The sequence below is a fragment of the Saccostrea echinata genome, unplaced genomic scaffold (assembly GCF_033153115.1).
Source record: "Saccostrea echinata isolate AGI-Se365-2 ecotype Australia unplaced genomic scaffold, CSIRO_AGI_Sech_v1 ptg000054l, whole genome shotgun sequence".
Classification (NCBI taxonomy): domain Eukaryota; kingdom Metazoa; phylum Mollusca; class Bivalvia; order Ostreida; family Ostreidae; genus Saccostrea; species Saccostrea echinata.
This window is the reverse complement of record NW_026889803.1, coordinates 67,642,545-67,667,300: the sequence shown is the minus strand read 5'-3', so window position 1 is coordinate 67,667,300 and position 24,756 is coordinate 67,642,545. Positions and strand designations below refer to the sequence as shown.

At 33.7% G+C, this 24,756-nt stretch overlaps 1 protein-coding gene and 1 long non-coding RNA gene across 2 annotated transcripts in view; both read right to left on the bottom strand.

Annotated features, from left to right (window-relative positions):
• The window catches only part of LOC133205865 (uncharacterized), a 63,500-nt gene that overhangs the window by 22,475 nt on the left and 16,269 nt on the right, over nucleotides 1-24,756 (bottom strand). The gene's annotated exons all lie outside the window — the stretch shown is intronic.
• Nucleotides 2,055-23,314, bottom strand: LOC133172144 (uncharacterized). Its single transcript, XM_061306968.1, has 7 exons — nucleotides 23,171-23,314; nucleotides 12,414-12,611; nucleotides 11,987-12,082; nucleotides 9,278-9,428; nucleotides 5,269-5,344; nucleotides 4,806-4,953; nucleotides 2,055-2,819 (listed from the first exon to the last, which is right to left on the bottom strand). The coding sequence occupies exons 1-7, from the start codon at nucleotides 23,312-23,314 to the stop codon at nucleotides 2,055-2,057; spliced, it is 1,578 nt and encodes a 525-aa protein (XP_061162952.1).

The following is a 24,756-nucleotide window of genomic DNA, read 5'->3' as shown; positions in this document are numbered from 1 at the left end:
CTGATTTCTATCTTGGAAATCCTCATGCGTTTATTCAATTTCTTTAAAGTGGTTTTACCCAATGATTATTAAAAATTGATGTATCAATTGTTATTTCCACTTCTTAATTCAACCATTGGTTTTCAAATTTTTTGGGATCAGTTGAACCTAAAGAGTTTAGTTGTTTACGAGCAATTGTACTATAGTGGTATGTTTTAATTTTTTCGTAGTTTGTTATAAAATCTAAAAGCTCTATAATACAGATTGTTAACATAAATTATTTTGGGGCTACGGCTTCCTAATTTCTAGGTTGAGCACATATGTTTAAGCTCATTATCAAATCATCTTTTTATGTTTAAAAGATATTTTTTTATCTTACATGTTTTAGGGTATATTTGGTATTAATTAGATATTGGTAGCAGCATCAAAGCTATTTATTTTTATTTCAATTGTTGATTCTATAGACTCTTTGTCATTGATGTTCATAAATTGCCATTTAAACTGTAATGCTTTTTTAAACTTAATATCAGAGTAGCCCCATCCCACCCCCACCCACCCTCTTCGCAATTAAAGGATACATGGGCCATTTATTGATTGTTATCTACACTATTATCGCTTTAGACATAACAATACTTAGATAAAATATTTCATGACAACATATAGTGGCTTTCAGACAATGTTGAAATACAATCTTCTACTACGGGGGCAAAAAAAACCCAAACATTGTACAATGTCTACTTCACTTAAAAGATAATCAACAAAACAACTACCTTGACAATTATGGCAAGTGAAATTTCCAAAAATGTCACCAAAACATAAAACGGAGTTTGTTTACAATACAAAAGTCTACTAATTCTTTTCCTCTTTTATCCATGCAAGTATCTATTGAAAATATCATTATCAATTGTATATGTTTCATTGTTATCATCAAATGTTTTATTTACTGTATTTCCTGTTCTAGTATTAAAATCTCAGAGTCGAAAAAAAGGATTCTAATCTCCTCTAATCTGATATTATTCACGACATGTATAAGGATTTAGTGACATGATCTTTATTATCACGCTTAATTAATACTAATAATCCTCCATAATATCTGCCATAATTAGTACTACTTCTACATATGACATTAAATATCATTACGTATAAAAATTGTATCTGGTCGAATGTCTGTTTTCACATAAAAAAATCACTATAGCTTTATCAATAATTCTTGAAAGAAAAGGCCATCATTTAGTCTATCAATACCATCCTCCAATATTCCCCATTTGTCTCTTTGTATACTTGATACTAGATAATCTAACGAAAACATATTTGGAATTCCAATTCAAAGAATAGGTACAACATTCTTCGCTAAATATAATAAATATATATGCTAAGAACTACATGTATATATGAGAATAGAAGTTGCAAATAAAATGAGAGTAATAAGTTTAGATGCACCAATAAATGGAAGTTGTGTAACATTCATGTGTGGAATTCATATACTGGAGTAAAACGAATAGCATTGCTTATATGTGTGTGTATTTGATACGTTACACATAAAAAAAGGAAAGATCAATAATTAATGCTAAAGCAGCAGTTAGCAGGATGTAAGGTGGATTTTCCCACGTTCCAGATGGTGCATACTGGAAGTTTCGCAATTAACTTTCGATGGTATGTCTTCTTGGGTAAAGCACGGTCAGAGTCATAACGATCTTGGCTTTTTTCCTTCCGTCTTGGAGACTACTCTATTCGATCCTAAAGCTAAAGGAATTGTCTTTTTATGTTAGAGGCTAACATGGAAAACTAATATAGAGAGACCGTCCTGGTCTAAGTTGTGAACTGTGAAGTGGGCTGTGTTAAGATTTTTTGTGGAATGTTTTCAGTTTTCAAATAATCATCAGGAAGAAAACTTTTTGTCATTTTTCCTGATTATAGCAATAGTGTAAAATGGCAGTAAGTTATTATCCTCAGGCGGCTAAAACTTGATTATGCAATTATTTTCCTTTGGTTTGTACATCACACGAATGAACTGTACAAATAGAACATTTAGTACTTTAAAAAAATTGATTTGTTCTACAACATCTTCACATTTTCTAACGTAAGCCAGTCACGCTCTCGGTCGAATCCTCCAATCCACCCGATCTGGAGCAGCACTCGGAAGCCGTGTCCTGCTTTCTCAGCAAGCTTTCCAACATGTTGCAGGTAGACGTTACTGGCGACAAACACCCTTGGTTTGCAGAGGCCTCCTCTGATTTAGGCAAGAAGTTCGTATTTAACACGGGTTCATCTTCGTTCTGGTTATTCTCAAACAGATCAAGCAAAATGCTGCATTCTTCTGTCGACAATTCCAACATTCCTTCCTCATCATTAATATCAGAACCTGCTTTGTCATTATTTGTATATGTATATGGATATAAAATAGAATCGCACTGCTCATTATATCCTTCTGTGATTACATTGTTCGAATGAAGTGGAAGGGAAATTGGTTCTTTTTTCTGCTTTTTTAGATGCTTAACTTGGTCAGTCAATCCAACTTCCAGTGAACTGTCATCACTTTGTGAGGAAGAGGGACCTCCTTCAGACATTTTCTTCTCGAGATGCTGTCGTAAGTTTAACTTAGAAGGTGGCATGAACTTTTGCTTGTTATTTGGCAGCAAAGCGCCGTCTTTGGTTCTTTTGCAAGGAGGTGTTGAGATATTAGGTGTTGGCTCAAGAATTTCCGGCATGTCTTGTTTAACAAGATCCTCTACCATAGCATTAATTTCGGATATACGTTTCTTGGGCTTCTTTTTCTTTTTGACTCTAGAGTGGTCCAACTCCTCTGATAAGCCATACAGTTTCAATTTTAATTCCAGTTGCTAAAATAAAATATAACTATTTATTACAACACATAATTATACATGTATTTGTTTCTAATAATAATTCTCGGACAGGAGGCAGATAACGTTTTTATACCTCTGTAATCGAAGATTCGGGGGTATATAGTTTTTGCCCTGTCTGCCCGTCCGTATGTCTGTTTATCTGTTCGTCCGAAAAAAAACTTTAACATTGCCCAAAACTTTTGATTGGTTGAAGCTAAGAATTTCATTTTTTTTTACATGCGTATTCCTTGTGACAAGACCTTTCTTTGGGTATCATCATAATTGACCCTTTGATCTCGACCTTGGAGTTTGACCGAGTTTTGCAAAACTTAAACCAACTTTAACCTTGGATATAACTTTTGAACAATTGGTGTTCGGGCTTTCATACTTCACACGTGTAATCCTTGTGACAAGACCTTTTTTTGGATACCAACACATTTGACCTTTTAACTTTGACTTCGGAGTTTAACCTACTTTTAACCTTGGCCATAACTTTTGAACGGTTTGAGCTAGGGCTTTCATACTTCACATGTATATTTCGTGACAAGACCTTCCTTTGGATACCAACAATTATAACCCATTGACCTTGGAGTTTAACCTATTTTAGGAAAACTTTAACCTTTGCCAAAACTTTTGGATATTTGGTGCTAAGACTTTCATACTTCACAAATGTAATCCTTGTGATAAGACCCTAATTTGGATACCAACAACTTTGACTCTTTGACCATGACCTTGGAGTTTGACCTACCTTTGAAAAACTTTAACCTTGGCCATAACTTTTGAACGGTTGATGCTAGGGATTTCATATTTCACATGTGTATTTCTTGTGAGAAGGTCTTTCTTTGGGAATCATTCATTTTGACAAATTAACTTTGACCTTGATGTTTGACTTACTTTCTAAAATCTTTAACCTTTTCCATATCTATTCAATGGTTGCTGTTAGGGCTTTCATATTTCACATGCATATATTTCGAGGCAAGGCTTTACTTTCGGCACTAACATATTTGATTTTCATTCGAGAAAGTTTAACCTTCGCTATAAGTTGCCATACGGGGGCATCAATGTTTTACAAACACATCTTGTTTTTTCATACTTTACACCTAAACTTATCTTAATTGTTCATATTGTAAATTCTTAGTTTTATTCTACAATATTTTATAATACAATAATTTATTTATGAATTCACTAAAGATAGCAGAATTCAATGTTCCAGTAATTATAACGCCATGTTTCTACCCTCATTGTAAAGCTACCGAAGATTTGAATTGAAAAAGAAACAGCAAAAAAAAAAAAAGAGAGAGAAAATTTTTGAAGAATTAAGGCATTTCCTTTTTTATGAAAACAATATTGATAAATGCTCAATGCTCATATCAATCATGCCAACAGTTGACTGTTTGATGAGTAAAGAAGAAATAGCTTTTTTAAAATAGTTTTAGTCAAACCCCTTAGGCCCAAGGTGGGCAGGGACCATGAAATTCACAATTTGTGATCAATAAATGCTAAATACCAAATTTAGTTGGAAATGGTTAAACAGATTCAGAGAAGAAGCTAAACATGTTCAAATGTTAACTGACAACAGACGACGCACGACGACAGACGAAAACAGATAGCAGTAATTCGCGTGAGTGACTCAGATGACCAAAAATGTAAGGTCTCTTGATTTTTAGACATCAAACTGTGTAACGCCAAAAGTATTATTGTTTAAAAGCAGGAAATGAACTCTCTCTCTCTGCCTTGAATACAGTTTGTTTTAGAACCAAATATTTGAAGCACCTTAGGAATGAATGAACACCCACCTCCAACCAAAAGATTTTGGAGATTCTTATCAATACATTATATGTAAGTATGAATTTTTAATCATATAAAGCCTACATTCTTGTATCTCGACTTTGTTTGGGTTTATAAACCGCTTAGATACCGGTACATGAAATTACTTGATCGGTTCTATTTATTTAATCAGATTAAGAACTAGTGACTCCTTACAAAAATTCTGATGAGCAGTTTTTGATATTTCGAATTCATGGACCTTTGGTGTTCTTTCAACTTTTGCAAACTGCTTTTGTCCCTCATCAATTCCTTCATATATTCCACAGACGCTTTTAAAATGGATCCTTTGTTCTGCTTAAGGTCGCTATAAAAAATGCATTCATTTATTTTATTATTCGTTGTCGTTACAATAACAGTCCACTTTCCTTATTTATGAGTAAAATTTTTTTTCGACAGAAACATTCTCTTAAAATTGGCAAACGACAAGAAAAATTAAGTGACAATCAAAACCTGCAACAATTTGAATAAAAAATTATATGCAAAAACCAATACCTTGGAAAAGAATTTTAAAGAAATCATTTAATCCATTCAGATAGTTTTTTGTTTGAGGGTAATATAGTGTCTGGCAGTGACAGACTGTCATCATAAAACTGATGCATTTTTTAAAAAGAAGGCTTACTGAGGCACGCTTGCTGGAAGAAGAGTTGCCAATTCCTTAATTCTGTCGTTTATATTGTATCGACGGCGTCGTTCAACTGAAATGGTGTTTAAATATAGCTAAACGATACGTGTAATTCTAAAGATGCATATTCTGGTTTGTAATTAGTTTCATTGAAAACATTTGAAATCATCTTTGTTTTGAGTAGTAGAAATTTTGAAATCATAAAAATTATAACAAAATCAATAACATCAAAACGTACGACTTTTCAACACTTTATACAACTATTCCCCATGATAAATTAAAGTCCTGGCTTTTTGACATCATAGCTGCTTTTTCAATAAAAGTGGAACTATTAAATATACCGTATCATTGGTCATTTGCAAAATTATTTTGTTAAAAATGTTTGAATTTCCATGGGTACTTATTGCACCCCTTTGTTAGCAGACCTAGTTTTGTATTCATATGCAGCAGAATTTATTAAGAACCTTCTACATAAGAAGAAGAAAATACCTGCTGTAGCCTTCAACTCGACATTTACATATATCGACGATGTATTATCAATTAAATATAAAATACATGGTTACTGTCTTGAAATATAAGCGATATTTGGGCGAGCGTAAGAAAACGTGATAGAGGGCGAGGCTTGCCGAGCCCTCTATCACGTTTTCGACCCGAGCCCAAATATCGCTTATATTTCAAGACAGTCTCCATGTATTTTGTTTATCCTGCAACACATTTTTACATGACCTCCAAAACGGGCTGTTTTCAACCGATTTAGGTACATCTCTGCAGTTGAAACTAAGACGCCATGGCGTAAACATTGCAATATTCATGACGTCACAATGCATTTAGAACGTTGGAATACATGCACGAGGTTTTATTAGGGCATTGACCGAATAAAGCTTTGGTTTATTAGGTTACCTTTATTAGGTCAATACAAGAGGTAGTTGCAGGATAAAATAGTTTCTTCCATCCATATGTCGACTCGATATATCCCAGTGAGCTTGAAATAAAAGATACCACAGAGTCTGACACATCTGTTTCATATTTGGATATTTTACTAGAAAAAAAACTTTAATGGTAATCTATCAACAAAGCTTTATGATAAATGTGATGAATTCAATTTCTCAATCGTCAACTTCCCTTACTTATGTAGCAATAAACCTTTATCATCTGCATATGGAGTTTTTGTCTCCCAGTTGATTCATTATGATACGCAAGAGCGTGCTCTACGTATGAACAATTTCTAAATAAAACGAGGCAAGCTATTGACAAACAAGTTGATGAAACAAGGATTTCAACAGTCTCGTTTAAAGTCATCATTTCGCAAGTTTTGTGGTCGATACAATGACCTTGTCAGCAAATACAAATGTTAGGCCAATATTTACACACTGAATTGTCGACGGATTTTTCCGTTTTCCGATCATGACAAGGAGCACACAGCGGGTGTGACCAGTCGACAGGGGATGCTCACTCCTCAAGGCACCTGATCTTACTTCTATTTTTGGAGGTCTGTGTTTGCTCTGCCCTAGATTTTTATTGTCTAAATTGACTTTGAACTTGAATACTATTCGGTATCTCTATTTTTTATAATGAATATGATGTTCTATATATGTTTTGAATGTTATTATTTAATCATTTAATTGTTATACAAGATGATATTCGAAAAGTTCTGAGAACAGTTTTATAAAATATTAACTCTTTAACGAAGCAAGTAATTTTGATTTTATTGTAAAAAGCGAAAGACATGCACGTATGGTGACGTCACTTTATATTTTTGTGACGTAATTACTCGACGAGAGACGTCGAAATCTCCTATTTGTTAAGTATACTTATCATAAAATGTTACATAACGAGACAAGAGGCCCATGGGCCACAAAGCTCAGCTGTGTCACTATGGTCCTACTATTCTTCATCAGCATCTTTGATTGCATATTGTGGCCCCGCCATATTACCGGAATCATGATTTGAAAAAAAATTGAATCTAAACTTAATATGGTGTTTCTACATAAAAATGCTTTGAGAAGTCAATATTTAAAAAAAAAATCAATATATTCCTATGTCAACTGATCGCCCATTGTGCCCCATCCTAGCCCCAGGCCATGATTTGAACAAAACTGAGTCCACACTACCTGAGGATGTTACATGTACATTAACCCCCGGGTTATGATTTGAACATAATTGAGTTTACACTACCTGAGGATGTTTCCATATAATGCGCGTTATTCAATTTGTTTTCAAACTACGTAGCCATTACGAGAGTACATCTTTCAAAAAAAAAAAATTCAATGCTAAATTGTTAATTGTTATCGCCCAATCTGCTCCAACACACCCCAAGGGGTCGAGATTTGAACAAACTTGAACCTACGCTGCCTGAGGGTGCTTCTAAATGAATATGTCTAATCATGGCTTTGCTTTCGTGAAAAGATTTTTGAAGGTAACCTGCAGTAGCATTTTATCCTTTGAAATAATAAAGATCGCGGTAAAATAAAAATGTTCAATTCACAAAGTTGACGCGCTTTGATGATGGCTATCTTTACCTGTTTTGAAAATCCAGTCAAGCAAAAATCGACGATTGATAATGACGCTCTACTGGTGTATCGCATTAGCGGTCCATTATTTATATATGACAATGAGATTTACTCGAACAACGAAAATAAAACCATTGTTATGCGGCATGGGTTTACAAATTTTAATTTGGATTTTTTTTTTTTTTTTTTTTTGATGAGCTTAGCATTGGACATTATCATTTTGAACCAGGATGGGATTCTAATGAGAAATTTAGAATTCAAAACAGCTAACAACCTACCGAATATGATTGGAGAAAGGAATAATAACCAAAATATATAAAATTCATCAAAACTACCCAAGAAAAAACAAAGAATATTTCAAGTTTCATGGAATGTGGAGAAATGAACAGTAATCAAGCTCAAAAGTTCATTGAAACAATACAAATATTTGGAGCAGTGCAAATACGGACATCTAAAAGTATTAGAGGTAGGATCATGTGTCATGGAGAAGTAGGCACCCCTGTCGACCAGTCACGCTTCGGGAAACGGAAAAAGACATAGACAATTCAGTGTGTAAATAACGGCAGTCAGCATTCGTCTGCATAATAGTTTGTATTTGCCGACAAAGATATTGCATCAACCATAGAATTTGCGAAATGCTGACTTTAAACGAGACTGTTGATTTCTTGTTTCATCAACCTATTTGTCAATAGCTTGCCTCGTTTCAGAAATTGTTCATACTTCAGGGTTAGCTCTTGCATATTGAATCAACTGGTAGACTCAAACTCTAACTGCAGATGATAAGGGTAAATTGCTCAATATATAAGGGAAGCTGACGATAGAAAAGTTGAAGTCATCACGTTTATCATAAAGTTTTGTTGTAAGGTTACCATTAATGTCTTTTTTAGTAAAATATCCAAATATGAAATAGATGTGTCAGACTCTGTGGTATCTTTTATCTCGAGTTCAGAGAGATATATCGATTCAATGTAGAAAGGAAAATGAATATTGTTAATTATTTAAACGTCGTCGATACATGTATATCTAAATGTTGAATTGAAGGCCACAGTAAGAGATTCTTTTTCTCATGTAAAAGTTTTTGAATAAATTCTTCTTCATAAGTCTGCTGATAACGGGGCGCAATTGGTACCCATGGGAATTCCAATAGATTGTTGGAAGACGATCTCCAAAAACCACATAGATACTGTCAACCAGAAATTCAAGCATCTTTTTAATATCAACTTCGGAGTACTTGTGTGTACAATTAGAATGTTTTCTAAGAAAATGATTTTGCAATTGACCATTGACAAGGTAAGTCAATTTACGAGTTTCATTTTAACTGAAAAAGCAGCTGTCTGTGATGTCAAAAAGCCTGGACTTTAATCTATCCTGGGGAATATTTGTATATAGTGTATGAATACCTCATTCTCAAACATAATGCATACATATGATTCTCCCGACTCATATAAATTGTCATTTTCTTCCTTGCTTTCGCTTCAGTTATCATTTATAATTACTTATATTATGGTTGTCCTTCTTTCTCCGTTCTTTCCTCCAGTTTTCTTCGTCCTTAATGATCCTTAAATTCCTGGTACTATTTCCTGGTGATGGATTTTCACCTTCCTTGCTTTGGGTATGGGTATGGCATTGCTCAGTGGTGGAGCTATTCTAATAAAATAAAGTACCAAATTAATGTTTTAGGCAAGGCAGGTTTATCTAGAGAAAAAAGGTTGAATCCATGGTTTGTGTTTTTTTTAATTTATAAAACAGTCAGTAAGAGCCCTGGTCCTAGTAAAATATTTGAGAGTTATATCCCGTGTAGATTTCTCTAGGTTGTAAAAACTCATAAAGTGTAAGTATGTTACTGGGCGTAATTATGACCGTGCAAAATGTATATTTTGCACATTCGTAAATATTTTCTATTTTCGGCTTGTTTATGAGTTAATAATTTTACATAAGCAATCTTATGAAATTCTTCTTGATAGAACGTAAATTAATGTTTATAAAAGTCTTAACTGTAACAATGAAATAGTAAATCAAAGCTATTAAATATTGCTTAAGGTAAATACTTATAAAATAGTGAGGACAGATAGACAATGCATTTCAAGATCAATAGAGTGTTTGACACTAATTGAGTTAAAACGTTTAGGTAACAATTAGCGGATTAACGCAGGTGAATTAATGGGCGTTAACCTTTAGCGATGGTCAGTCTTGAGTAATATAGATTGACAGTGATTGGATAGATGTATCTGATTAATTTATAATTGGACATGTCAATCAAAGTAAAGTAAATGTTTTATAAAATGTTAGCTAGTTAAGTAGAGGAGTTACTAAGAAACAGAGTTAGAGTAAAGATACATTTAGGTTAAGAAGAGTCCGTAAAAAGCCGTAACGTTTACCTCATTGTCATAAGGTCTGTCTGTCCGTTTATCTATTTAATATAGCGAGTTTCCCCAAATATATTGTACGGAGTGAAGAGTACCCGGATTCTCCACCAATTATAACCGAATCGGAACATCACTCGGACTTTCCGTCAAGTTGAGAAAAAAAAAAGTTTTTCTCGACTTGACGGAAAAGGCCGAGTGATATATTCCGATTGAATGGGCGTAAACAACAAGAACAATGAATTCCGATCCCGATCGGGCGATCGGGGAACATTGGTAGTAAAGAATTTATTCCTCAGAGGATTTGTTTAACATCAGATGCCATGAATTTATAGAAGTCCTTTGTATGTAACACGTTGCGAATCTCACCTTAGTGATTTATGGTCAAAGAAACAAATTCAAACTGAATACATACAATTTCAAAATTATGCCTACAAAAATTGTGTCCTCTTATATCAGTATAATAAAACATTTTATCTCCCCCTTATGAGTTCAATTTGATGAAATAAAGATCTGAGACCTGGCCCCTCGAGGAGACCTGACCTGACCGAGATCAGGTCAAGTCATGAAAATGATATCATGGAATATGAATATAACGAACAGTAATCAATCTCAAAAGTCCTTTTGAACAATACAAATTGGGAGCCGAGCAAACACAGACCTCTAAAAACATCAGAGGTGGGATCAGGTGCCATGGAGGAGTAATCATCCCCTGTCGACCGGTACCACATCCTCAGACAATTCAGTTATAAAAAAAAACTAACAATTTGAATGCAAAACGTTAGCCATCACTCGACTTAAGGCTAGACTGTATAAATGATTAATGTAGAAATTTGCTAACAAGGATGTTAAAAACCATCCGAATAAGTGGGTACTCGATTGAAAATTAAGTAAATGAGAAATCGTCCGATTTGACAAAACTACCTGTATTCACAACAAAACAGAATTACACGTATTTTACTTTCAATCGTACTGTATGTTTAAGGAATAACTGTCTAATTTTTTTGGTTTCATGATGTGATCAATCGATTGGCTTGCGTGATAATTTGCATAAACGCCGAAGGCATTTATGCATAAAATTATCACGCAAGCCAATCGATTGATCATCGTCATGAAACCAAAAAATCTGACAGTTATTCCTTATATTTACATGCTCTTGATTCTGCAAATTCACGTGATACAAGCCCATTTTCCGTCTCGGTCTGCCCCGCCTCGCACGTGATTTTTTTTTCACCACGCCTATCGATGAACCAGTAGATTTATGTAGAAATAAAGTATTTTTACTATTTAAAATTTTATCTCGGACAAAGACATTGGAAATGTAAATATAGTGAGATTTTAGCATGTAATGTGTTATTGATTCAATTCTTATTATTGTTTCTGTAATTTTATATTTATGTATTCTATATCTATTCGTATTTTTAAAACCTAACATGGTTTGCCAAGTGATATGATACATTGATTCCTTAGACCACTGCCGACATGTTTTTTCTGTATTTTTCTTCGTGAATTATGTTTTTTTTTTCCTTACAATGTCGTGGAATTCCTTGTATTTCCATATTATTTCTCAAATTTCCATTCCAGCAGTAATAGATATGTATTGTTTTAATTTATTTATTTATTCATTTTTTGATTGGTCACTATTCATTTTCTTCACTTTTTTCATTATCCATTCTGATATGGAATTCAGCAGCTCTCTTAAATGTTCCCGTCCCCGGTATACTGGTGAGAATTTTATGTAAATTTTCTATGGAATTCCATGGATGTTATAGAAAATCTACATTACGGTGTCAGCATCAAGAAAACCCTACCTAATTAGTTAATTTTTATACTGTTACTTACTGAAGAATTACCGGTCTGCTCAACCGATTCTAGGTCCTCGTCAAATGCTGATTCAACTAGTACAGAGTTCATCACATTACCTATGATATTGTCTACCTGCAAAAATTGGGCTCTTGTATAATAAAAAGCCAATAAAGGCTAGGCTGGGAAGTGACAAAATACAAACAGTGTTATTCATACAGAAATGAACTCTACGCAACCTCGTTAAAGTTCATCATGACAAAAAAGAGGTCAAAACACATAAATCCAAGGGGCTGACATATTTGAACTTTCGTTCACTCTTTGCTTTCGTAAATCAATACAAAAAGGATTGACAATCGAATCAAACTTTAGGTTACTTTAATGTCCTATGAAGTATAATTTTTTATATAATATAATATAATTATAATAAAACATGAAAAGAGAGAGAGGAAAAAAATCAACATACGTCATTCAGGTCCTCCATATTAAATATTGCACATCGAAGCTCTTCAGACAGAGGAATTTCTGCAACTTCACTGGTAGTACATTCCACCAAAGATTCTAGATCCGCCCCGATATTTATGCTGCTAGAAACCTGTTCTTTCTGGTTGTCTAAAGACATAGTAGTAGAATAGCTAAGATTGGAAACTCCAGCTCCACTGATCTTCAATCGCAGTTATAAAAAAAGAAATCAATTGTGTTAGACGGTAGCAATATTATACAATATGGCCCTTTCATGAGGCCGATCCAGAGATATATCAACTTCACAGAAAAACATATCAACCGAGCACGAAATTTAGTTGTAGTGCCATTTGTTTTTATTTCTATATTTCTTTTGTTTTTATGACTTTCTGAATTTTTCTTTGTAATGTTGAAGGAACAGGGTATCCCGAAAATTTGACAAATACTAAAGCACGCAACAATCAAGCTCATTTAATCCAATGGACTGAAGTGTATGGAACGCCTCAGCTGCCTTAAGTGCAGAACATTTAACAATACTTTAACAATATGTTCTGCTAAACATTATATGCTGATAGTTTGTCATTATATGCTGATACTTCAACATTTTATGCTAATACTTTAACATTATATGACAAGTTAAATATATTTTATTTTGAAGAATTTCTACACGAAAGAGTCCAAAGAAAATATCCAAATATAAAAAGTATGTGATACATGTTTACACTTGATTGCCTTCTGTGATCAATTGTTTTATATTTATGCAAATAAAAATAAATTCACTAATATGAAAATCGGACTGCAATATAGGATAGGAATGTATTATCAACAAATTATTTGATTTAAAGACAGATGCAACAAATATCTAAAATAATTGATTATGAATGTCTGAGTGACACAAGCTTCACGTGCTGATACACTGGATTATGCCAGTCAGTGTTGTGATAGATATGTATGTGAAGTGCAGAAAAAAATTAGGGAGCAGTTCATAAAACAATTTTTTGTAAAATCATTAAATTAAAAAATATCTGACGAGAAATGAAAAACAAATTGAAACATAATAACAAATATTTAGACTTAGTTTTAAGCAAATTTTTAAGGCTTTCATTCGTAATTTTTATGTTTGTTATCAATAAGGAATTATTCCAAAGAAGCAATGAAAAATTAACGTCTCATGTGCACATTCTAACACAATCACAAATAGATCGGCCGCTGCTGCGGCCGATAATGATACCTCATTTATATATGGTGCTTTAAATATCGTGGTACCAAAATCGCCCAAAACGCATGTAACAGAACGTGTGAGAATACAATCTTAGACAGTTACATAAGTTTTTACTATTTAAAATCAAATCAGGTGGAATATTGCAGATTGTTCGACGTATCAACGCCTTTTCTCAGCAAAATAGGTCTCTTTGGCCGGATTTTTAAGGTTCAAGTGGATAGTTGGATTTTGTTAATACGCTTGTAAATGTAATTTTAAGCAGTCTTAAAGGACAGTGGCAGATATATGTGAAAGCCCCCCCCCCCAAAAAAAAAATACGCCTCTGGGATGTGTTTACTAGCTTACAGTAACATAATTATATGTACCATTGCAAAAATAGATAAATAAATAAATACAAGTGTATGTTTTTTATTGATTTCTTGTAGATGAATTTATACTGAGGTACAGTTTAACTGAAATCAAGATTTTTTAGTGAAATATTATATTAGTTGTTTGAATGTTTAATTTTTTTTTAATTTTTGGGGGGGGGGGGTGGCAAGATTACAACACCGTAAATATTCTCAAAGTTCAAACTTTCATCATTAGCTCAGTCTCGGTGATTTTACAGTTTTCCAGAATGTTTGCATGTATGACATTGGATGTATAGACTAGATTAAATAGTTAACAAATGCAATGACAGCTAGATTCTGGAAAGGTTTTGAGTCATTCGTAGCCTAAATTACTATGTAGATTTCATAACGATGAAATCCCTGAACAATAACTCCCGTCCTGCTGATTTGAAAATTACATTTAAAAGTGCAGAGCTATCAAGAACTTTTAAAGTAATGTGGTGTGGTTCTAAGACCAGAACGACCATGCAATATTTGTGGGAAATTAATAATCTGTCCTTAAAAATGGTGGAATACAAGACTGGACCCTTTTGTGATAAATAATATTACTTATATTAACCGCGTCAATTCCTTTGTTGGCATATTGGAGTTTAAGGAAAAACGGGTAGATTTAGCTGTAAAACGTGACGGTTTCTGTACATTCTGGTTTGTAGTATCCAAATATGGGCCCTCCTTGACTTTTCAAAACTTTCAAAGGGACAGAGTAAAGTTTGGAGCGAATGTGATGAATTATTTATTTACATAAGATAGTAGTGAATCAAAGGAGACATGGGGTATAATAGGTTTATTGTAAGACCGATGTCCATGACTACGCTTACGTCTCTTTGTCATGTTTGTACTGTTAAAAAGTCCCATCACATTCACATTTGCTACACTGTGGGCTTGAAAGATTCCTAACACTGTCGACATTATTGACATTGTCAAGGAAGCATTGAGAGTAAGCTGTGTTTGTTCTGTCAGATGTACATTAACTTTAGAAGGATATAAACCTATATTTATTAAATATACATTTCAGTGGAACGAAAAATGTAGGTAAAGTTTGAATTGTCCTGTATTTTCTTCCGGGATTACCATAACACGCACCTTGACTCCCTGAGTACCAAGTAAATATTACATTCAGCACAGTATCTTAATATTATTACATATATGTGAATTGCACTTGTTCACGTTCCCCTAACCAAAAATTAATTCAATTTTGTAATGTGTCAGTCAAAACAGTAAAAAAAAAAAATCAGATTTAGTTCAGCAATTTCTATTTTAATGCCTAAATTATTGAACTTTTTCCCTGGATTCCTTAGCTGTTTTAATCTCTTGACCTCCGACAAGTTGAATGATTTTAAGGACATACGCAACGTAGTTTGAACTTATGAATATATGTTTAGTAATTTTTGTATATTTTTCTTTGAATTATACAGGAATTTTCATCAATTGATATCTTTTCAAAACCTCTGGTAATGCATGCTGATTTTTTGTCTACGAACTTCTGATGGCACTATAATCTTAAATTAAGAATATCTTGAAAAATTACCAGTAGGTAAGGTACGTTGCGTATGTCCTTAATAAATCGAATCAAGGGTTCTTATGCCCCAGATTTTTCAAGGCCTGCACACTGGCGGATAATAATGATACTAGTATTCTGAGCGATTATAACAGTTCGTGTTTAATGAGGTTATACACTTAAAGTAAACTGTACAGAAAAGGAATATTCACTTTAATCTTTTTCATTTTAAGATCAAATATAAAACATATAAAATGCTGGTTTCTTAAAGCTGTATGGTTTTCTATCCCCGGATATTATCGTCTAGGTATGTTTATCATATATTTAAATGACGAAAAAATATCATTTGTTGTTGTCCTTGCCGCCAAAAAAAAAAATAAATAAAAAAATAAAAAACCTCATGAATATTCAGCGGAAAGCCCTTTCGAGAAGGATCGCGTGGCCTTTCGTAAGAATGACAAGGTGAAGCACGTGACTTTGTTTACAGGGTAGAAGTTCAAAATTTTAAGAAACCTATTTATATCACACCATGTTTAGAAATTTTGTTTATACAATTAAGTACACTGTTTGACCGCTTTCCTTCTCCTTGAGTCCCGATTCCGTCAAAATAACCAGTTTTCCACAACTCGTGAAATAAAATATTTACAATTTTACAATAAAAACGAAAGTATTTAGTGACCATGTGGGTTATCAGCAGTTGTATTTGAGCCGATCCATGCGAAAAGGGCCCTTATATTTTGACGTCATAATGAGAAAAACGCCGGTAAAGATAACGTCATAAAAAGCAAGTTGCTTATGTTATATATTTTCCCAACATTTTTACCTGAGCGCTATCAACTTATTTTCATGGTTGTTTATATCATTTAGAGCCAATAAAATATCAGGGAAAATAAGAAAATATGAATTATTAGAGCTAAGTTTCAAATAAATGGATATTTCCAATATTGAATATTAAATTTTGCTGATATAATTAGGTGCTAGTTTTTTAATCCAATTTTTAATACATTGAAAGCGATTGTACATGCACATAATCGACATATACCTCTACAGGTACACGTCCTTTTTAACACAAATACATAGTAACCGAAGTGAAATGATGAACAATAAATGAAAAAAATTCTTAAACCGTTCCCAGCATATAGGTTTTTATATGCGATTAAAATTTTGTTCAGCTCTACATGTAGCAAATGACGAAGTTTGAAAAAGGTTGATTCTTTGTAAAGCATTAAATTTAATGAAGAAAACATCTGATTTTGTTTTTTTTCAAAACAACATTTATTCTGTGTGTATAAACGCGATCAATGACGATCTGCCTTTGTCACGGTCATTGAGTCAATGTGTTTGTTGTCTCATTCAAGTAAAAAACCGGATTTTACTGTTCACGGAGACCGCCTAGCTTCTGTGTTTGCTACGATATATATTTCTCGAAATTCGAGAATAAAAACTAGTAATATTTGTTAAAAGTGTTGGACCAGGCGGGGAAAAAAATGAGAAAAAAGTAAATGCTGCAAAGGAAAAAAAATGACAATTTTTTTTTTAATGCATTGAGTTTGCTTCAAAAAATGGGGGGGGGGGGGTATTAGAGGTGGGTGTAATTAGTCATTCAGTGAACATTTTCATTCTATATCATTCAATTACCAGTAAAACATTATGTATGGACCCCCCCCCCCCTCCCCCAATACAACATACCTGCATTTTATTCCTAGGAAATAATGCGACATTATTTATAAAACCCCAAACACAATACGGGGAAATTAAATCTGCAAGATTGAATACAGATTTATTTCCCTGTGATATTGCATCTGATTATTATTTCAATTTCTTCCAAAAATGCAGTGTTTGTCTGAATTAAAGGTTACGAAAATAAATACATTTTTGTGTAGGAAGGTTTGCAGTAAGTTCAGTTTAATCTTTGAATTGATAAATGGAAAGAATGGCTGCTTATTTTTCTTAATGAATCATATTTGATCGTTTCTTTAGGCATGTATGTAACAACGTTTTTTTTCTGAAAAGGGGGAGGGGGGCTTAAAATAACAATTTAAAAAATAAAAAACAAAACAAAACAAAACAAAACAAAAAAAACAAAAACAAAACAAAGATGTATTTCGGTAGGGGGTTAATCCCTTTTCGACAAAAGAAAACTAAGCTAAAATGGCAGTGCTCAGCAATGTCGCCGATACCACCAGAGGTAGATACAAGAATATCCAATGCGTACAAATTTAGCAGACCTTAGGTCAAGGGCCGTTTCACAGATGCTAGTATAACATGTCAAAATTTTACGAACTTGAAACGACAGGTTGTTAGTGTCAGCGAAGAAAATTTGATTTCTTTTTTAAATCTGAGATAAATACTTTTATCAACGTGCAAAATCGACTCATGAGTTAAATCTTAGTTTTTATCCTGCAACTACCCCTTGCATTGACCTAATAAAGGTAACCTAATAAACCAAAGCTTTATTCGGTCAATGCCCTAATAAAGCCTCGTGCTGACCTATTGACCTTTCGATGCCGGACTACTTTGTTTACTTAGCGACAAAATGGACGCTGAAGCCTTTGACTAGTCTTGTCCCATGATCCCTTGCACTTCGTTATCGGGTAACGATAACGAAGTGCAAGGGATCATGGGACAAGACTAGCCTTTGACCTCCAGTTTGACGTAAACAATGATGAATAGGTGGATCAAAACACTTTAAGCGACACGCATATGCATGACGAAGGTTTGGCCCCTCCTGTACCACCCGAATTAATTCCCATCCTTGATATTTCTTTCGATGAAAATTTATCTGATATTTTGAATGACTTGGAACAAAATCCGTCTGCAGAAATTTCAGAATCAGCAAGGCCTACTGTACAAACTGAAGTCCGAGTCAACAATGACCCTCGGTTTATTGATTTGAAATTTAACGATGTTGAAACTTTCATAACTAATCAAGAAAACTCAAACACAATTAAGAAAACTCTAAAAGATGTGAATCTTGTCAGAAAATTCCTCAAAATGAAAAATGAAAACCGCGATTTGAATGAAATTCCGTGTGACGAATTGGATCAGCTTTTAGCAATGTTTGTGTTGTCAGTAAGAAAAACTGACGGGTCAAGCTCGGGTCGAAAACGCGATAGAGGGCTCGGCAAGCCTCGCCCTCTATCACGTTTTCTTACCCTCGCCCAAATATCGCTTATATTTCAAGACAGTAACCATGTATTTTATATGAATATTATTTAAAACATATATTCTTTTTATCAATTTTAATTACAAATCTGTATTTAATGCAAATTGTCCTCAACACATGTCCATCTTATCAAAGCTTTTCACAGACATTGTAATTTATTCAACACATGTCATTTTATCAGTCAATTCTCTATTTGTTGTTAAAGAACTCTGTTATATACCAGTATATAAATTGTATGTGTACGGAGGTCCGACGAAATACTGGCCACTTCCGTGTGTCCCCGCATGAAAGTTAAAATTGTTGTCCATCGTTATAAACTTTAATAAACTCGGAAACTGATTTACTCATTACTTTGGATTTATAATATGTGATTTCGGGAAGAGTCCTAGGAATACGGCACTACTACTTCCGCTCCGCAGCTCCACTCAGTAAAGTCATTTCACTGCCAACATTCAAAATCTATTTTCCGAAATGCAATAAATTAAAATGCTTCCTGGCAGGTAAAAAGAGTTTTGAGTCGGGGCCATTTTTAGCCGATCGGAGAGGGCAGTCAACCAATTTTGACAGATGGTCTAATATGTACAATATCGTAAGAAACATACATTACCCATGTAAAAGGGGGAAGGGATTGTCTCGGCACTTATTATTGCCTGTGTCAATATTTACCAATGTAGGACAATGAATACATGTATGTTCAGTATTGTAGGTACATATTGCCTCCCCTCCCCCTTCCCTAAACTTCATTTAATTTGTCAGAAAACCTCCTCAAACTTCATTCTTTAACTTGTCAGAAAAGTTTAACTGGATTGTGTTACTGCAGATCCCCCCCCCCCCCCTCTTGCCGATCAATATTTTGTATCCGCCCTTCAAGCTTTCTTTCATAAATTCATCCAGGTCATGAATAAAATAACAAAAGATATATCCTTATGATGAAAAATTATCAAACAATGAACTCTATAATTACAAGGAAGACGCAATGTTATCAGTCTTATCGTACAGTAGATTCTTTTTTTTTAAAAAAAAAAAAATGCTTTTCATGAACTACAAATAAATAAAATTCAAGTATATATATTACTCAGTAATATTTCATAAAGTAAGTTCTCCTTCCCCCATTTATCACCATCACTATGCAGACTATTAATAATTAAAACAATATAGATCTTCGATACTATTTTTAACCCCATATTATAACCTCTCACATTGGCCTCTCTTAGTCTTTGAAGAACATTTTAATAAGATGAGTTATTTTTTGTCTCATTTTCATTTATCTATTATATACAAGTCTACCTCCTCATTAAAACTAGGAAAGTACTTTTTGTATTATACAATAAAATTTCTTGCATAATTCTCTTATTCTATTAACCTTTTAGATACATTACTAACAGTGATTAATTATTAAAGGTGAATGGCAAAGGGGAATTACTTCTCTTAGTAGGATATAAATTAATAGAGCCCTAGCCAACACCAGAACACTTGACCAAATGGTCCAGAATTTCAAAAATCTGGTTAAAAACCCTTGCTTACTAAAAATTTTATTCCGTTTGCCTTCGAAATGCCCAGAAACAGAGTAGATTTTTAAAGAAACAATGCATATTCACTACAGATTCAACACCATAACCCATGAAATTCACAAATTTGGAAGCAGTACCCTCGCTCATCATAACTAGGCATTTACTGAAGTAGTTGAAGATTTTCAAAGAATTAAAAAATTAACACATTTTCACTTCATTATCAATAGAGCCCCCACCCGAAACACCAGAACCCCTGACCCTTGGACCACAAGTTTTAAAAATTTTGGAAGAAGCACCCTTGCTCATCATAACTATGCACTTTGTTTATCTGCTCAATACCCTGGAGCAGACAAGATTATTTAATAGTGTTAATCCATATTTTACTATATTATCAATAGAGCCCCACCCTTACACCGGAACATCTAATCCAGCTGCGATGAAACGCACAATTCTGGAGGAAGCCCCCTTGCTTATCAAATCTATACACTTAGTTTCTTTTGCTTTATAACCAGGAGCAGAAAAGAATATTTTCATAGAAATTATGTATTTTCACTATGTCATAAATAGACCCCTCCCCTTTCAACAGAACTACCGACCCTGGGGTCATGAATTTCACAATTATGGAAGAGACATCCTGGCTTATCATAACCATTACCATACACTTAGTTTGTTTACATAACATCTAGGAGCAGAGAAGAAAATTTTCAAAGAATTAATGCATTTTCACTTCAAAAGTAATAGAGTCCCCCCCCCCCCTCACTAGAACCCCTGACCATGCGGCCATGAATTTTACAATTTTGGAAGAGGCATCCTTGCTATCATATATGTAACCATGACTTTAGTTTGTTTTCATACATGTAATACCCGAGAGTAGAGAAGCAGATTTTCAAAATATGGACGCATTTTCACCGTATAATCAATAGAGCCCTGCCTAATACCAAGACCCTAGAGGCCAAGAAATTCACAATTTTGGAGGAGACACTCTTGCTGATCATAACGATATACTTACCTTGTATACATAATATCCAAAAGCAGAGAAGCTTTTTTAAGAATTGATGCATTTTCACTAAGTATTTAATCAATAGACCCCCCCCCTTCAACACCAGGACCCCTGACCCAGGGGACATGAGATTCACAATTTTGGAAGATTCACTCTTGCTGGTCATAACCATATACTTGATTTGTTTTCATAGATCTAATACCGAGAAGCAGAGAGGATTGATTAATTGTATGTTGTTTAACGTCCCATTCGAGAATTTTTCACTCAAACAGAGATGTCACCTTATGCCGGTGAAGGGATTCAAATTTAGACCTATACTCGGAACTCAGGGCCGTTAAGCAGTGAGGATTCTTTATCGTTCCAACGCCTACCCTGATCCCGGGGCCATGAATTTCAAAATTTCGGCAGAGGGCTCAGTTCTTATCAAAACCGTGCCAACAGTTTGACTGCTTGATGTCCAGGAGTGAAGATGAAGATTTTTAAAGATTGCATTAATTTTAGTGGTTGGTGCTCCATGCCTCAGGCACGGTGGGAATGGGGGGGGGGGGGGCAGGGACCATGAAATTCAAAATGTTTGTTCCCCTTCACTCATATATGTAAATTTTATACGGAACCAATTTTGATGCACCAGATGCGCATTTCGACAAATAATGTCTCTTCAGTGATGCTCATGCAGAAACGTTGGAAATCCGAAATATTTAAATAATAATATAATAAATGTTATTTAAATGAAACTTTGCAGACTTGAAAAGGGGTTGCCAAAGACTGGAGCCAAATACGTCCATGGATCAGAGCTACACTGTATGAATGAGGGAGGTAATCCTTAATTCTGAAATAAATTTCTAAATTTAACCACAGCAATTAAATATATATCCGTATTTTCAAACCAGTACCAAAGTACTTAGCTATTGGGCTGTAGAGACCCTCTGGAAATAAAAGACCACCTGCAGAGGCCTCGACCCAGGAGTCATAATGTAAATTTTATACGGTACCAATTATGATGCACCAGATGCGCATTTCGACAAATTATGTCTCTTCAGTGATACTATATGCCAAAAATGGTTGAATTTGGTTCAGCAAGCTGATAATGTTCAAATGTTAACGCAAGATTGAAGACGCATGACGACGGACAAAAAGAGAAAGCAATAGGTCACCTGGGTGACTCAGATGACCAAACCATCATTTTTTTTAATGCATATGCATCTATCAAAGTATTTTGTGAATGCATATGCATTTATCAACGTATTATTTATCATGCAAATATAAAATGTCGACAACTTTCGTTATAGAAAGCTCACTAAAATTTGCATAAAATTTATCTTTTTAATTTTTATACAATTATTATATTTTAGAATTTCCCTTCCATATTATCTTTCTTTAATTTCTTTTTATCATGTATAGTTACGCTATTTTGGGAGAATAAGACAATGTACGATTTAAAGCTTGGTCGTAATTAATTAGCGATAATTAATTCGTTCAATTAAGTAAATCGCCAGTGTACACCCGATAGACCGGACGCAATTCATAGCGCTCCGGATTTCTTTGTTCACAACTGTTTATAAACTCCAAATTAAACATGTAACATTGTAAATATTTAGTGTTTGGTAGTTTAGTAGTAGTGCTAGTTGTTTTTGCTTCTCTATTTCCTTTGTTTTTATGACTTCTTAACTTTTTTCTTTGTCCTAAGGAAGGGACAGGTCGTCCCGAAAATTTGACAATTATTATTGTTCGTGTCGTTGGTCATTTTTAGTGCTTTATATAAATTTCCATCCGTGACCTTGTACATTATGTATCTACTTAGTAGATCCGACACTTAGGATATACAGTGTTGTTGGTTTTTAGTGCTTATATATATATATATATATATATATATATATATATATATATATATATATATATATATATATATATATATATATATATATATATTACAACTACAACTCAGTAGATAAGTTGGATAGTAGAAAAATCTTACCTCATGCGCATTTTCATTCCTATTTTCTGAGATGGGTTCTGCCATTGTTACGGGTTCAAATTCATCTACACCATTTCTATACTGTTCATTCATTTGTTTCAGTTGTTGGCGGATTGCCTGCAATCTTTTACTTGCATGATACATCTTTGATCTTTTTTCTCTCTCTTTCTCTCTCCAGAAAAAATGACAGTATTTCTTTTTAAATGGGATAAAAGTTTGTGTCTTTAGAATGAATTGATAAAGACAAACTCCATATAGTGTCAATTCTCCGGGACTTCTTCTGAGTTTCTACAAATAATGATGAAGTTTGTACGTAATACTGAGCTGTTTTAAGCTTGTAATAAAGTTAAGAGTATACTGTCCCTGTGGTCAAGCATGACCTGAAGAAGTGGACGAATCGATAAATAATCATTTTGTTGTGTAAGGGAGATGTGCCGCTTTCACGTTTTATCTAACGAGTCCACTTTTTTTAAAATCACGTGTAGATTAAATGCTTCACGTAACTCCAGTTGAGACTTTTGTTATCGTTTTCTCTTTCCCCAAGAAATCAATCAGAATATATATTTTCTTGATAAGATACCAGAGGATTAAAATGTATGCATATACCAGAGGATTAAAATGTATGCATATGTAAATTTTTTATGCATTTTCTACTTTCAAAAAAAAAAAAAAATGATTCCAAGAAAAAAAATTCTCACACTTTGTCTTTTAAATTCAGCCTGTAAAGACTGAAATTTTAAGAACCCATAAAGTTTTCTGGGGAGTTTGGGGGTTGGAAAAGACCATATTTTAAAGTTCTCAACATCGAAAATTCTAAGTGTTATCCTTTCACCTTTTATTCTGTGCTGAAGGATGAAAAAAGTGTAATGTACTTTTAAAAATTAAATGACCAAAAAGTAAACGTTTTTACACCTTACGAGAGTTTTAAATAAAATGAAGAAAAATGTTAAATATATTCTTATTGACTTACATTTTCTGAAAATATCCAAGCTTTTAACTCCTACAACAAGGTTGGTAATACAAATTTTAATCACAGCACTCCAGGTTATTGTCTGAATGTCGTACATTAATAATACAACAATCATATTTATGGTCTGGTTGACATTAATGGCTATCCAATATATAAAAAACTTTCTCACTATAAAGCATTTTTATGGATGCATACATATGTAAATATAAAGGTAATGGCTATGAACAATTATCTGAACGCTAATTGATAAAACTCTACCTGTTTCAGTTTGTAATTGTAAATATTCTTTTCTCAACAGTAAGACTTCTTTTCAAGTTACAGCCTTCTAAACTTAATAATAAATAAAATGCTATCATTGCATGGGGGCACTGCTGACCGTTTTCATTTAAACTTTTGAAGGTCATCCGGCTGATACCCGTTCCACGTGTCAGTTCTTTTGAGCCTTGAACTCGCTGCATTTCATTTCCGGAATTTTGCATAGCATTTCCGACATTTTTTATTTCATTTCCGACATTTTTTATTTCATTTCCAACATTTTTTTTTCATTTCTGGAATCTTTGCACGATACCTTTCCGGCAATCTAAAATTAACCAAAATAGGTGAAAAATGGAATTTT

Coding starts and splice junctions, on each gene's coding strand:
- LOC133172144 (XM_061306968.1), bottom strand. CDS start 23,314: ATGTATCATGCAAGTAAAAGATTGCAGGCAATCCGCCAACAACTGAAA. Junction 12,083..12,413: donor ATATGGAGGACCTGAATGAC/GTATGTTGATTT, acceptor CAATTTTTGCAG/GTAGACAATATCATAGGTAA. Junction 4,954..5,268: donor CTTCCAGCAAGCGTGCCTCA/GTAAGCCTTCTT, acceptor CATTTTTTATAG/CGACCTTAAGCAGAACAAAG.